At 36.6% G+C, this 13,984-nt stretch overlaps 1 protein-coding gene across 4 annotated transcripts in view; it reads right to left on the bottom strand.

The window, feature by feature from the left end:
- Positions 1-13,984, bottom strand: part of LOC100892024 (semaphorin-2A) — a 67,618-nt gene that overhangs the window by 38,868 nt on the left and 14,766 nt on the right. For 3 of the 4 annotated variants that reach the window (XM_030976496.1, XM_030976495.1, XM_030976497.1), the window contains exons 4-6: positions 13,631-13,705; positions 12,360-12,482; positions 11,569-11,659 (exon numbers count right to left, since the gene is read on the bottom strand). In XM_030976496.1, the coding sequence (XP_030832356.1) occupies positions 11,569-11,659; positions 12,360-12,482; positions 13,631-13,705 (289 nt within the window). The remainder of the gene's footprint in view (positions 1-11,568; positions 11,660-12,359; positions 12,483-13,630; positions 13,706-13,984) is intronic. The other variant, XM_030976498.1, reaches the window with a different exon arrangement.

Raw genomic sequence — 13,984 nt, 5'->3', positions numbered from 1 at the left:
AACTGCCCCCCAAGCCCCCCTCCCCCTTCAGTTCACTGGGTATCACGGTGATACCAAGGAATACAGATATTTTACAATATTTACTTGTACATTTTAAAGGATATTATGCAAGGGAGCGAGAAAAGTGTGTTGCAGTCTTTAGTCAGTATTTGCTATTCATTTCATTGCACTTTTTCAAATTTTCAAAACAAATTGAGGGGGGGACATGTCTTCCCCCCCCCCCCATCCCCCCGAAATCACCGCCCCTGTAATGTGGTATTTGTATATTATAAATATAAGACAGGTTCAAGAATGTAGCCAATGGCAAACCTATATTAAAGTCACATGTTTGTGCTTTAAATTTTTCCATCGTGCCAGCTATACAATTTTTGTGCAGCGGTATACAAGTTGTGCCCAATGCAGCACTCATGATCCACGCATCTTGATGTGCTCAAAGTTCAGATGCGATGTAATTTATGCACATAATTTCTATGGCAAGGAAATTGATGGTGCGCACACTTAGACTCGCATTGTACATTTACTGTACTGTTTCACGGTGCGCACTCAGAGATGCCAACCTCTTAACACAAAAAAAACAGACTGAATATCCTAAACAAAAAATCAGATTTAGAAGAGAACTAGATGGAATTCGACTGCGCGCAGTCGAAAATGATGCCTCCGTCATAGAGCAATTTTACAAACCAAAACAGAAGAAATTTTTCTAATTCAAGTTCAATTGTAATCCATTGACAGGTTCTCAGAATATCGTGATTACAAGCAATTTCTCATATACATATATGACCCTTTGATTTTTGACCTCATGACCCTAAAATCTACTCAGTTCATTGGCTCTGCAAGATGTCCTGAGTTAAATAGTAATCCATCTGTCAGTTCCAATGAGAATGCGTTCACAAGCTATTTTTGCATACATCATGAGCCCATGACCTTTGACCTTTGACCTTATGAACCAAGAATCTACTCAGTTTATTGGCTCTGCAAGTAACATACATGACCTAATTTTGGCAGGAATCCATCAATCGGTTCTTGAGATAACGCAATCACAAGCTGTTTTTGCATACATAATGTGCGCTGTGGCCTTTGACCTTTGACCTTGTGACCCCAAAATCTAATCAGTTCATTGGCTCTGCAAGTAACATACATGACCTAAGTTTGGCAGCAATCCATCAATCGGTTCGTGAGATAACGCAATCACAAGCTGTTTTTGCATACATAATGTGCGCTGTGGCCTTTGACCTTGTGACCCCAAAATCTAATCAGTTCATTGGCTCTGCAAGTAACATACATGACCAAAGTTTGGCAGGAATCCATCAATCGGTTCTTCAGATAACGCGATCACAAGAACGGGACGTACGTACGTACGGACAACCCGAAAACATAATGCCTCCGGCTACTTCGTAACGGAGGCATAAAAATCAGATTTTCACGAAAACTCGACACTACTACTGGCGCGTTGACCTGGGCCTGTAAAATTTCAGAAAAATGTTATGTTATACTGGTAAGAACGGTCAAGTAAAATGTTTGCTCATTCATTAAAATTTAATGAGATGAAAAATCGTATATTAAGAGTTAATAACGTATTATCGTATTTCACTCTTATTATCGTACTAAATACGATTTAATCATACTGGTTGGCATCTCTGGGCACTGCATGATGTGATGTCATCCAATAAAGCAAATGGCGGCCACCATGATTGTGCGACTCTTGGCTTTTCCATCGAGTTTGTAGTCAATTTCTCAACTTTGTACCCGTATTGTAGACCTGTCTTTAAAACAAATAATACATGTTTTTAGCTTGACGTGCATTAGGCCTACAAAAAAAAAGATGTTGTATTGCCCTTCAGGTGCCAAAACATGGGTCAGTCGGTTAGTCAGAAATTTTTCTTTTCTTTTCTTCTTTTCTTCTCCCTCTTTGGGTTGATATTTCTCAGTTTAAAAAAAATTAAATTAAATTAAAAGCCATAGATTTCAAGATTTTTGGGTCGGTCGCAAGGGGCACTACAACATCTTTTTTTCAGGCCTTAGTGATATGCACTGCACTTGGTTAAGTCACAATGAGACGGATGATGAACCCCACAAGTCTTGTTCATTATCCTATTGTGAAAAACATGCGTTCAATGCATATTCACTATAAAAGCTCTTGCAAACGTGAATTATTTGTATACTATAGCAGTGGATCTGTAAAGCGCCATTCTCAAACATGTCGCAGGAAACTGGCACGGCGAAAATAAGCATTATGCGCTTATCTGCCTGTGTCCTATAACAAGCAGATAAGTGAGAACATGTGTAACCTTTATTGTGTGCAGTAGCCATTTTTTTTTATCTGCACTTGCCATTAACTTACATGCCAAAATAAACTGCCGCGTTTTTACTGTATCATATGTCAACTTAGCCTTCATTCATGGATCAACATAGAAAGGAGCAATACGATATACTTTATCTCTTCTTTTTTTTCCTTGCTGGATTTTGCTGATTTGTGCATCTTTTTTATTATAAAGAACTTGGAACTATGTTTAGAGGAGAACACTGATTACAACACGCATAGTGAGGGTGATCATGATTTCCCCAAAATTTCTTCAAATTCCTATCTTTTAATTGGACTTAATCACTTGGAGGACTTTATGAGCTTTATTAAACATTTATTGAACATTTGAAATTGGAACAATTTTCAGTGATTAACATTTGAAGGAGATTTGGACAACTTGATTACTATATACCACAGTACACCGAAGAACTGCGTAGTCCCATGTACTCCTGTCAGCATACAACTGGATCGGTCATAAAGCGATCATCCCACGGAAGGTAACTTTGATACATTGAACTCAACATCGTTTTAAACGATGGATATGTCATAACATTTAAGAGTCTACTCTATTGGAATGTATCATTTCATGTAACGAGGCATATTTCATCCGTTATGACCGGCTATATTATATTCATCTTGGTGGAAACTGAATAACTTGTTATTCTTGTATTGCTATATTATCACACATTGTTGATAGTATAGGCCTTATATATTCTTTCTTGGATCAAAAAGAACAAAAGGTTGAGACCACGATTATTCAAGCAGTGCAGGATTACCTAAAAAGCAACGCCTTTTTCAAAGCAATTGATACAGCAGTGGAAAAGGTAATCGACCGACAATTGAAAAAGTTATTTGATCGGATTGAGGGATTGGAGGAAAGTAATACTGCTACAACAGAACGACTAGAGATCAACGATGGAAGAATAATGGACTTAGAAGCCAACGTCCAGGCCAAAGAAAATGAAATCAAGCAATTGAATAGTACGATCTCCACCCAAGCAACAACTCTCAACAACCTCCAACTTTCTGTGAATGACATGGAGCAGTATTCAAGAAGAAACTGCTTAAAATTCTACGGCATTCCTGAAAACACAGATGAGAATACGGATGGTCAGATCTGCAGCCTTGTGTCCGAGCGATTAGGCGTGCAATTGTCCGCGGAGGAGATTGACAGATCTCATCGTGTCTCACCCAGGGTGCAAAGCAGCTCGTCGAAGAGCGGAGATGCAACAACTACTACTACCGCGGATGGCGCTACAATCAGACAGAAAAAGCCGAGAGCGATAATAGTGAAGTTTTGCTCCTATTGGAAGCGGTCAGCTGTTCTTCACGCTAGACGCAAACTGAAGGGGTCTGGCTTAGCTATTGATGAAGCACTAACGGCATACAACCTAGATCTTTTGTGGAAAGCCAAGCATCACGAAAAGGTAAAAAAAGCCTGGACATCAGATGGTCACGTGATAGTTCTGATTGCCGCTACGAGAGGAAAAACTACAAAAAAGGTCATACGGAACTTACATGATTTGAACAAACTACCATAATAAACCAATGGACACATGCATGCGATGATACATTCCACTACTTCGACTAGCATTTTCCCCACAATTGACTAAATTAGTCCTGATTTGCTTTTAATATTTCGTGTTGTATTCTTATTATAAGTAAATTTTGAATGTTTAATACTTGTTGTCATTAATTTTTTAGTTCATTTTTTCTTCCATTTATGAATTGTTCTTCTATTTCAACAATATTTTAAATCTCTGAACTTTGTGTAGTTTGTTTAAGTTGTAGAACTGTCTTAAGTTATTGGTTTTAATTGTGTGTGTTTTAGGCTTTGGTTTCGTAACCTTAGTTTTGTATGTTCGTTTATATTATCTGTGTCATGTACACATTTTTCTATTTTCTCTTTACTTTTTATGTCAAAATGCCAGTGAAAATGATCGGAATAAATGTGAAATATAGATGCCTATAGAACTCCAAGATATACATCAGTTATTGAGTCCAACTACAGAGGAGGATGAAGAATATGGACCAAATAGTTTTTGTTATACGTCCAAAGAATTTAATTCATGTTTAAACACTTTTAATTCTCATTCTAAAGTATATTTTACATCAAGTTACCTTCATATAAATTGTCGTAGTTTAAATAAGAATTATAGTGCAATATGTTCGCTTTTAGATGCTATTGATGTGCAATTTTCTGCAATTGGTTTTACTGAAATTTGGATTAAAGAGGCTGACCCATTCTACAATTTTAATAACTATATTTTTTTATTTAATGTAAGACAAGGTAAGAAAGGAGGTGGTGTAGGACTTTTATTAAATGAGAAATTGAATTATAAACAACGTAAGGATTTAGATGTAAATAATGAATGTTTTGAGTCAATGTTTATAGAAATTGAAAAGGTAAAGAAAAATGTTTTAATTGGTGTTATTTACCAGCCTCCAAATCAACCAGTGCAATCGTTTTTAGATATTTTAGAAGATACTTTAAATGTTGTTCATAAGGAAAATAAAGACATATATCTTATGGGCGATTTTAATATTAATTTATTTGATGTTAACTCTTGCCAATCTGTTAATGATTTTTTAGAATTATTGATGACTCATTTTTTATATCCCATGATTCATTGTCCAACCCGAATAACTGACAGGTCTTGTACTTTAATTGATAATATTTTTACGAACAATTTAGAAGAAGTTTGGTGTGGAACAATTTTAAGTGACGTAAGTGACCATTTGCCAGTATTTGTAATCAATAAAAAACAGTGCATACAAAATGAAGATAATAATTTTGTTTTACGTGATCTAAATGAGGAAAATATTGGAAAATTTATGCATGAAATATATAACTCTGATTGGACTTTATGTTCTAATGATCCAAATTATAGTTATGAATGTGTTTTAAGACAGTATGTATGTATTTTTAATAAATGTTTTCCTTTGAAAAAATGTGTAAAGAGTAAAAAATATAATAACCGATGGTTTACTAAAGAGTTACGCAAAATGTGCAAAAAAAAGTGTGAATTATATAAGAAGTACTTGAAAGATCCAATTGAATATAAAAAAGATAAATACAACAAATATAGAAATATGGTGAATGGTAAAATTTAAAAAGCTAAAATAGAATATTTTAAGGCCAAATTTAGAAATGCATCAGGAAACATACGGAAAACATGGAAATTAATCAATGAAAGTCTCGGTAAGAGTACGAGTAAGCATAATATGCCCGACTCGGTTATGTGTAATGATCAAGCTATATGTGATAAGAAAGAAATATGCTCTGTTTTTAATAATTTTTTTATTAATATAGGACCTAGCTTAACTGATAATTTAGACAACAACATAGATAATGATTTTAGTAATGATGACATTTATAATAATATTGATTTTAATTCATGTACAGCTTTTTTTAATCCCATTACCCCCACAGAAATAATCAATATTGTAAGTAAATTAAAAAATAATAAGAGTTGTGGTCATGATGATGTAAGTGTTAAATTATTGAAAAAAGTTCTTCATATTATATCATGTCCTTTAAGTGCAATATTCAATATTTCTTTATCTGCAGGTATAGTACCAGAGCAATTAAAACTTGCAAAGGTTATTCTTGTTTTTAAAAATGGCACTAAAGAAAATGTTTCTATAAACTATCAACCTATATCTATACTCCCTGTTTTCTCTAAGATTTTAGAAAGAGCTGTTTATAATCAACTTTTTATGTTTTTAAATAAGTGTAATATTATCACTGAATGTCAATATGGTTTAAGACCTGGGCACTCTACATCTAATGCAATTATGCATTTTATTTATAATGTTTTGAAAACTTTTGAAAATAATCATATCTTAATGGGCCTTTTTTTAGATTTAAGTAAAGCATTTGATACATTAGACCACACTATTTTATTGAAAAAATTATATTATTATGGTATTCGTGGAGTAACTTTAAAATGGTTTGAAAGTTATTTAGAAAATAGAACCCAATTTGTACAAATAAATAAAGATAAGTCTAATATTGAAAAACTTAGATGTGGAGTGCCTCAAGGATCCATCCTTGGACCTCTTTTATTTATTATTTATGTTAATGACATGTGCAATATTTTAAAAGTTTATTTTATTTGCTGATGACACAAGTGTTTTATGTCTTATTCTGATGTCCAGGTTTTACAAAATGTTTTTAAGCAAGAAATTTTGAAACTTTCTAATTGTTTTTTATATAATAAATTGGTTTAAATTATGATAAAACTAAGTTTATGGTTTTTACAAATAGAAATATTGATTTTAACAACATGCACTTACGAGTAAATGATCATAATTTTGAACGTGTAGATAATCTTAAGTTTTTAGGTATTATAATTAATCATAAATTGAAGTGGCATGAGCATAAAAATGTGGTGTGCAATAAAATAGCAAAAAATATTGGTATTTTATATAAAGTTCATTTTTATCCCTTAAATATTTTGGAAATGTTGTATCATACTTTAATAACACCATATTTTAATTACTGTATAGTTGCATGGGCAAATTTTAATAAAAATGATATGTTAAGGTTACTTAAGCTTCAAAAGAAAGCAATACGCATTATAACTCATTCCCAATATTATGCTCACTGTAATCCTTTATTTTGTAAACTTGGAATTTTGAATGTAATCGATATGCATAATTTTTATATTGCAGTTTTCATGTTTTAATGACAACTTGCCTACCTTTTTATCAACATTTTTTAACTTGAATTGTGATGTGCATAATTTTAATACTAGAAATGCCCTAAATTATCACCTCCCCAAGATTAGAACGACTTGTATGAAAAATTCACTATTTTTTAAAGGACCATCAATATGGAATAGTATACCTCAGGAAATAAAAAAATGCAAAACTCTCTATCTTTTTAAAATTAAATATAAACAATTTCTGTTGAACAATTATAATAATCAGTATCAATAGTATGGGCAAATTTTTGACATTTTTCCTATATACATTACTCTGATCGTGCATGATAGTAAGTTTTAATATGTTCTTTGTTTTTTTGTTCTGTTTTTTTGTTCTCGTTTTCATGTATGTAGGCTTTTATATGAGGAACTTCCCTCCTTTCTGCCTATCCCAAATGCTCTTATAAATTGCCATTGTATTTGTTATCACTTTCTTGTGTTTTTTAATATTTATAACTCCATTCTGTATTTGTATGTTTTAAATGTTTTTATGAAGAGTGTTGAATAAACTTTGAATTTGAATTGAATTGAATTGAATTTGAATCTTACTATGCTGGTGGTGTTGCATTTCATACTTTTTCGGCAACATTTTCTGAAGCCTCCTTTTCTTGTGTGGGATCCTCATATAAACTACTAGTCCCATATGCCAATTATTTTATTGGCTCAACCTCAACTACATCTTCTGTTTGTCAGACTGGCCATTATTCTGTATAACCTTGATATGCCACTCGTGCAAGCTGCATTGATTGCCACCTGAGACTCATCAACCTGGTTTTTAATCTAGGTTTCGGGGGCCATTGAAGGAGCGTTCAAGTTACGGTCCCTGTCAGATGAAAATCTGCAAAAGCTTCAACCACACTACTGAAGTTCTATTAGTAACTACCTCAACCAACACCATGGCTACCAACGACAATGATGACCAATTCTTTGCTAAGGCTCGAAGTCAAACTCACGGGTCCTTATCAGGACCGGCTCTGAGTATCATCTCATCCAACATTGAAGGTCTTACAGGCACCAAACAAGAACTCTTGGCTGACCTATGTATACAAATCAACTGTGACATTCTCTGCCTCCAGGAAACTCATCGCGGGCCTTGACGAGTTCGCACTCGCATCTCCGGAATGACCCTCATCAAAGGGGGACCACATGACCAGTACGGAAGCGTGATCTTTGTCCATAATGGGCTTACTGTGGACAAATCTTTCATAACATTGAAGTTCTTTCCATTGACCTAATGGGAATCACCATACGCTTAGTCTACAAGCCACCTCTTGAGCCTTTCGACCTGCCCAGCAGAGCTACTGACGGCAGGATGAATGTGGTCATTGGTGATTTCAACAGCCACAGCACTACCTGGGGCTATGAAAAAAATTAATGAAGATGGTGAACTTGCTGAGACGTGGGCAGATGCTAACCAGCTGTCCCTCATGCATGATGCTAAGTAGTGCTGTAAGTCAGACGCTATGTTCGTGTTCGGTTCGGTTCGGCAGAGTTTGGAAAATTTTCACCCGAACCTGGTTCAGTTCGGGGTTCGGTAATATAATAGCAAGCAGCGTTATAGCCACGGCGTTCGGCACTGGGCGGGTCGGCCGGACGGGCCCCACCAGCACGGAAGACTTCTGCCCACTCCCAATAAAAAACATTGCTTCCGACCAGCACAAATTTCGCATTAAAAAACTGCTCTAAACGTAATTATTTGTGAAGAAAAGTACTACTTACATTCGTATTTCCGTCTTGATTCGTGTTATATTTGCAAATTTAAAAGAATCATGTTTTCAATTTGTCAATAAATGATACTTTATAAAGATTTTCCGAGACGGTTGATGTCTAATGTTAGAGTCATGAAAGCTGCCATCTTGAATAGCGACTCAGGCACGTCGATAACTGTTTTTTAAAAGTGTTTATTTTTAATAGGAAAATATAAAATCCCCATTTTTCCTGAATAAATATATACCATATTATAATATATATTTATTTCATTATTTATATTGTAAATTTTGTCCGATATTGTTACAATTAAAATATTTGTTTTGTTGTTAAATCTGTTTGAGCTAAACTTGTTTTGATCAGCACCTAGCACGCACATGTATTCTTGTTAATGGCTTGCGATCGCGACGTAGCAGAGGTCAGGATTTGGGATTTAAATGGCGCCAGTAAAGTCGCGCCCACCACTGGATAGGCATAAATCACAAAGGCAGAAAATGAGAAAAGAGTAAATATAAAATGAGCAATCATGACATGAAAATTAGGTACAAAATGACAAGTTTATAAGCTTGTGAAAACGTTAATATTTTTCTGCAGAACATCCGAACCAGGCCTTTGCGTTCGGTTCGGTTCGGTTCGGTTCGGAATTAAGTGCCATGTTCGGCGAACCTCCATTCGGTTCGGCAGTTTGGCTACAGCACTAATGCTAAGCTACCTCCCTCCTTCAACAGCACAAGGTGGAGATGATGCTACAACCCTGTATCTACCAGGATTGCCAATCAGTGCGAGAAAATCTTTCTCGACCCAATCCCTCACTCCCAGCACCGACTGATAGGGCTTAAAGTTAATGCAGTCATTACTCCACGAGCAGCATCCTTCCAACCTCGTTTCAATCTGAGGAAGGCAAACTGGGAAAAGTGTGCTAAGGACCTTGACTCTTCCATACGAGGCCTACCTTCCATCCCCCAAAACTATGACACCTTTGTAGAGTTGATGAAGAAATCCTCAAGGCGTAACATCCCCGTGACTGCCGCACAAGCTACATTCAAGGATTGACGGACCACTCCAAGGTGTTGTATGAAGGCTACATTGAACACTTCAAGATGTTCCCCTTTGGTGAGGAGACACTGGAATCTGGAGAAAATCTGACCAAAGAAAGTGCTGAATCTAAAAGGAGGAAGTGGCAGGAATTCATACAATCCACTGACAAGACACATAGCAGAAGGAAAGCACAGAAAACGATCCGGATACTGGGCAACGACTATACAAAGGTGCAACCAAGATCTCAAGTCACGAGCAACCAATCCATCCAAACACCAGGAGCTTCCTCTATGCTGATTATCTCTGCATCGCCACCCAGAACCAGTCTTTCGTAAAGTCAGAGGATTCCCTCAGTGATTCTCTTGCCGGTCCCATAGTGTACTACGCGACCAAAAATCTGAGAGCTAACCCTGACAAAACTCAGATAAGTGCATTCCACCTGAAGAACAGGGATGCCAACCTTCAACTAAGGATCAGCAGGTATGGGAAAAGGCTGAAGTACACTCACAACCCAGTCTACCTAGGCATCACACTGGATAGCTCCCTTACACTGTACCTACAAGAACTACATTGTCAACACAAAGGCAAAAGTTTGAGCCCGCAATAGCATCCTCAAGAAGCTAGCCAACACCAACTGGGGGACCAATGCAAGAACAATGCGGATAACAGGCCTTGCGCTTTGCTTCTCTGCTGCGGAGTATGCATCACCAGTATGGAGTAGGTCAACCCATGCGCCCCAAGATTGACCCAGCTCTAAATTCATCTTGCAGAGCCATTATGGTTGCCTTAGGCCAACTAAAGCAGAAGACCTCTACCTGCTTTGCTGTAATGTCCCACCACACATCAGAAGGTTGGTATTGTCCCAGAAAGAAAAGGACAACCAAGAAAATAATCCACTCCACCTACTCTTCCAACAACAGCCAGTTGGCAAGCGGCTCAAATCCAGACAAAGCTTCCTGAACACTGTAGAGCCCCTTAATACCAGCCCTCACAACCAAAGGATGACCTTGTGGTCTAACCACCTCCACACCACTCCACATAAACTCTCGCTCAGCCCCAAGGAATCCCTCGCATCCGGCTCCAGCAAGATTTGGCCTTCATGGCTGAGCCTCGATCAACCGTCAAAGAACTAGTTACAGACAATGCGGAGTCCTAATGCGGAGGTGGGGTTTCGGAGACGAACAAACAGCACGTTAATGTGGCCAGTAACAGACAATGGAACACCTGCCAACCCAAGATGACCTGGAAACCGTGAACTACCATGCCAGGGCATGTGTGGAGCACTGATCTAGATTTTAACTCTAGCTCCTCTTTTCTTAGGTAATATTCAGAGAAACCACCAGCATGCGACATCTGGATTAATAGCTTCAAAATCACAGACAAAGCCGGAAAGAAACAAATCATTTATTGTAAACTAAGTTCTTACAGACTTGATGAAAAAGTTGTGCCTTCATTTATCTTGTTGAAACTTCTATAAGAATAATAATTTTGTTACAAAAGGAAGTCTCATCAGCATCAATGCTTTTCTTCATGAGGGCCCTGAAATTATTATTACCCCAGCAATTGCGAGGTACCCATTTATCTAAGGGTGGAGAGCGGAATATGTGAATAAATGTCTTCCCAAAGGACGTTAGTCCTAGGCAGGGATTTAAATCCTCAATAAGTAAATGAACCACTATACCAAGACACCTCCACACTTCTGTCACAATGATTCAATAAACATGTGACTGAAAGGCAAGAGACAAGAGCCTTTTAATAATAGATCTTCAATGTGAAAAGGAACATATGGCAGAAAAAATTGAATATACTCACCTGTTATGTTAGTGACGGTGACTGTGAAGTTCTCTGTTGGAGTCCTTGGCATAACTAGGGTCTTGTATCCAACACCGCAACTCTGCAAAGTAAGAATGACAGTCATAAAACTCATGATCAAGAATAGAGCACAATTTACAAACTACATCTTTGACATTCATGTGCATGTAAATGTGTATATGTACTTGTATCAAGGGCTTTTACTACGAGGATGAGTTTGTATTGGCTGAAATTAGCCACTTATTTCTTGTATGGTATCTTCAAGTGTGTTCTTTCAGAGAAAACCTTGACAATATGTCCATCTTGAGATAAATTTCTCAATTTCAAGGTTGCAGTTACTCAATGAGGCATAAGAAATATCAAGAAAAAAATTAAGTCTCAAAGTTGTTATTATTATCATCATCGATCATCATCAAATGCTATTTAGTGCATTACAATTATTTTAAATAGAGAAGAAAAAAAAGAATTTCAACAAAAAAACTAGAGTCATCCAAACCATGATGTTCTCCTCTCTATATCTTTCCATGGTACACGATTGAATAAACTTTGACGAGATATCAACTCAAATACCCTATTCAACATGTATGTCCCTTAGAAATCACACATGGATTACGTAACATGTCTTTTTAATGTTTGCACATTCAAAAGGCAATGTACAAGGCCACTGAAGCTAACTTTCATGTAGGTTTTTTTAAAGGTTGTTGCGATTGCGTATTGGAATGATTCAACCATCTAACATGCATTTTGATCGACTATAACACCACAAATACATGTACACTACTTATACATACTGTGCCATCATATCGACAAGTCCAACAGCGTGGATTCAAAGAGTCGTAGGTCCCACACACACGGGCTGTTGTTTCGTTCACTCCATGCGCATATGTGATGTAGTTCTTGCATAGGAAGTCCTTCTGCGCATGCAGGATGAAGGAAAATGATTGTAAGACATTTCCACCAGCAACAATTGCTCCATTAAAATTTCCCACCCTAACCGAAATATTTAACTTCAACCCTACACCCAACAGAACACCTAGCCCTACCCCTACCCTAACCCTATCCTTAAACCAATAGAAACCCAAACCCAAACTCTTTACCCATGATGAAAGCCAGGAGCAATTGTTGAAGTAGCAAAAGTCAATGTTTCTGGGGTCACTAGGAAAAAATTTACACAGCAATGTTTCACTATCATCAAAGGTTGAGCAAATTCATTCATTCAAATAATTTTTTCACCACACATTTTATTCATGAGCAAAAAGAGATTTAATTGCAAGTAATCAATTAAGTCCCTAAATTGGCAAGGCAGTGTAAAATCACTATTTTTTGTGTACGAATTGGGAACTGCTGATGGTTATTAAAGGGACACTCATGTGCATATGTCTTTAAGGTCTGATCTATAACAATTTCCATAGCCTTTTATACATACACAGGTGGGGAGCGATTTGGAATTGATTTTTCAATATACCGGTAGTTAATTGTTGTTAAATCAGTGAGGTCTGATCTGCCCTTAAAGAGCATTCTAACCTTTAGAATATGTGTATTACTATGAAAGAAGTAAAGTAAGATAAACAGAATGGTGAAAGTTTGCAATGATCACGATAGCTATGCAAATATCAAATTGGCAATTTTGTCAGTGCATTGTGTTATAAACTCTTTATTTTTGCGTTTTACAAAAATATCATCAATTAATTTTTTCTCCTAAGTGCCTTCTCTCTTCAATAGGGGACTACTCAAAATATATTATGATCTCACTATAGGTTCTCCAAAACGAGGGACAATCCTGAGTAATACGTTTTGAGAACTTGACATTATAGCCAATTTATATGTTGAAACAAATGGGTCATCCAGCAATATGTATATTAACACTGACATTACCAATTCAGCCAATTTGAAATCCCCATGCATATATACCGGTATAGAAGTACCGGTAACAAATTTTCAAAAATCACAACTTCGTTATTTGTTGTCTGATTTCACTCAAACTTTCTTCTACTCTGACTTTTCTGCTTTCTTTTAGAGTCGTTGTATCAAGGTTGTATTTTCCTTTTAATATTGTACAAACCTCTTGAGAATTAGTGATTTCACAATTGGCAAGATCCACACCATCCAGAGATAGCTGGGTTGAATTGATGTATGTCTGACAAAAGAAAAAATTGCAAGTTTAATGCACATGGAGCCAGGGGCCAGGGCCTAAGAGGGGGCCCAATTCGTGAGAACATATTTAGCGGCGAACTGACAGCCAGTGAATAAGCGGGGGGGGGGGGAAGGAGTACTCTTTTTTCTTCTTTTTTCTCCCGAAAATTAGGAAATCGCGCTGGCTTGATAATACTCGAAATTTGAAAATTCGCACCTCTCCACCCCCCCCCCCCCTTGAGGCCCAGTGGAGGGAGGCCCGTCACCAAATAAAGGTAAAATT

This window comes from Strongylocentrotus purpuratus, unplaced genomic scaffold, assembly GCF_000002235.5.
Source record: "Strongylocentrotus purpuratus isolate Spur 01 unplaced genomic scaffold, Spur_5.0 spur5_scaffold_9, whole genome shotgun sequence".
Taxonomy (NCBI): Eukaryota; Metazoa; Echinodermata; class Echinoidea; order Camarodonta; family Strongylocentrotidae; genus Strongylocentrotus; species Strongylocentrotus purpuratus.
Note: the sequence above shows the minus strand (reverse complement) of the source record. Positions and strands in the feature narration are given on the sequence as shown.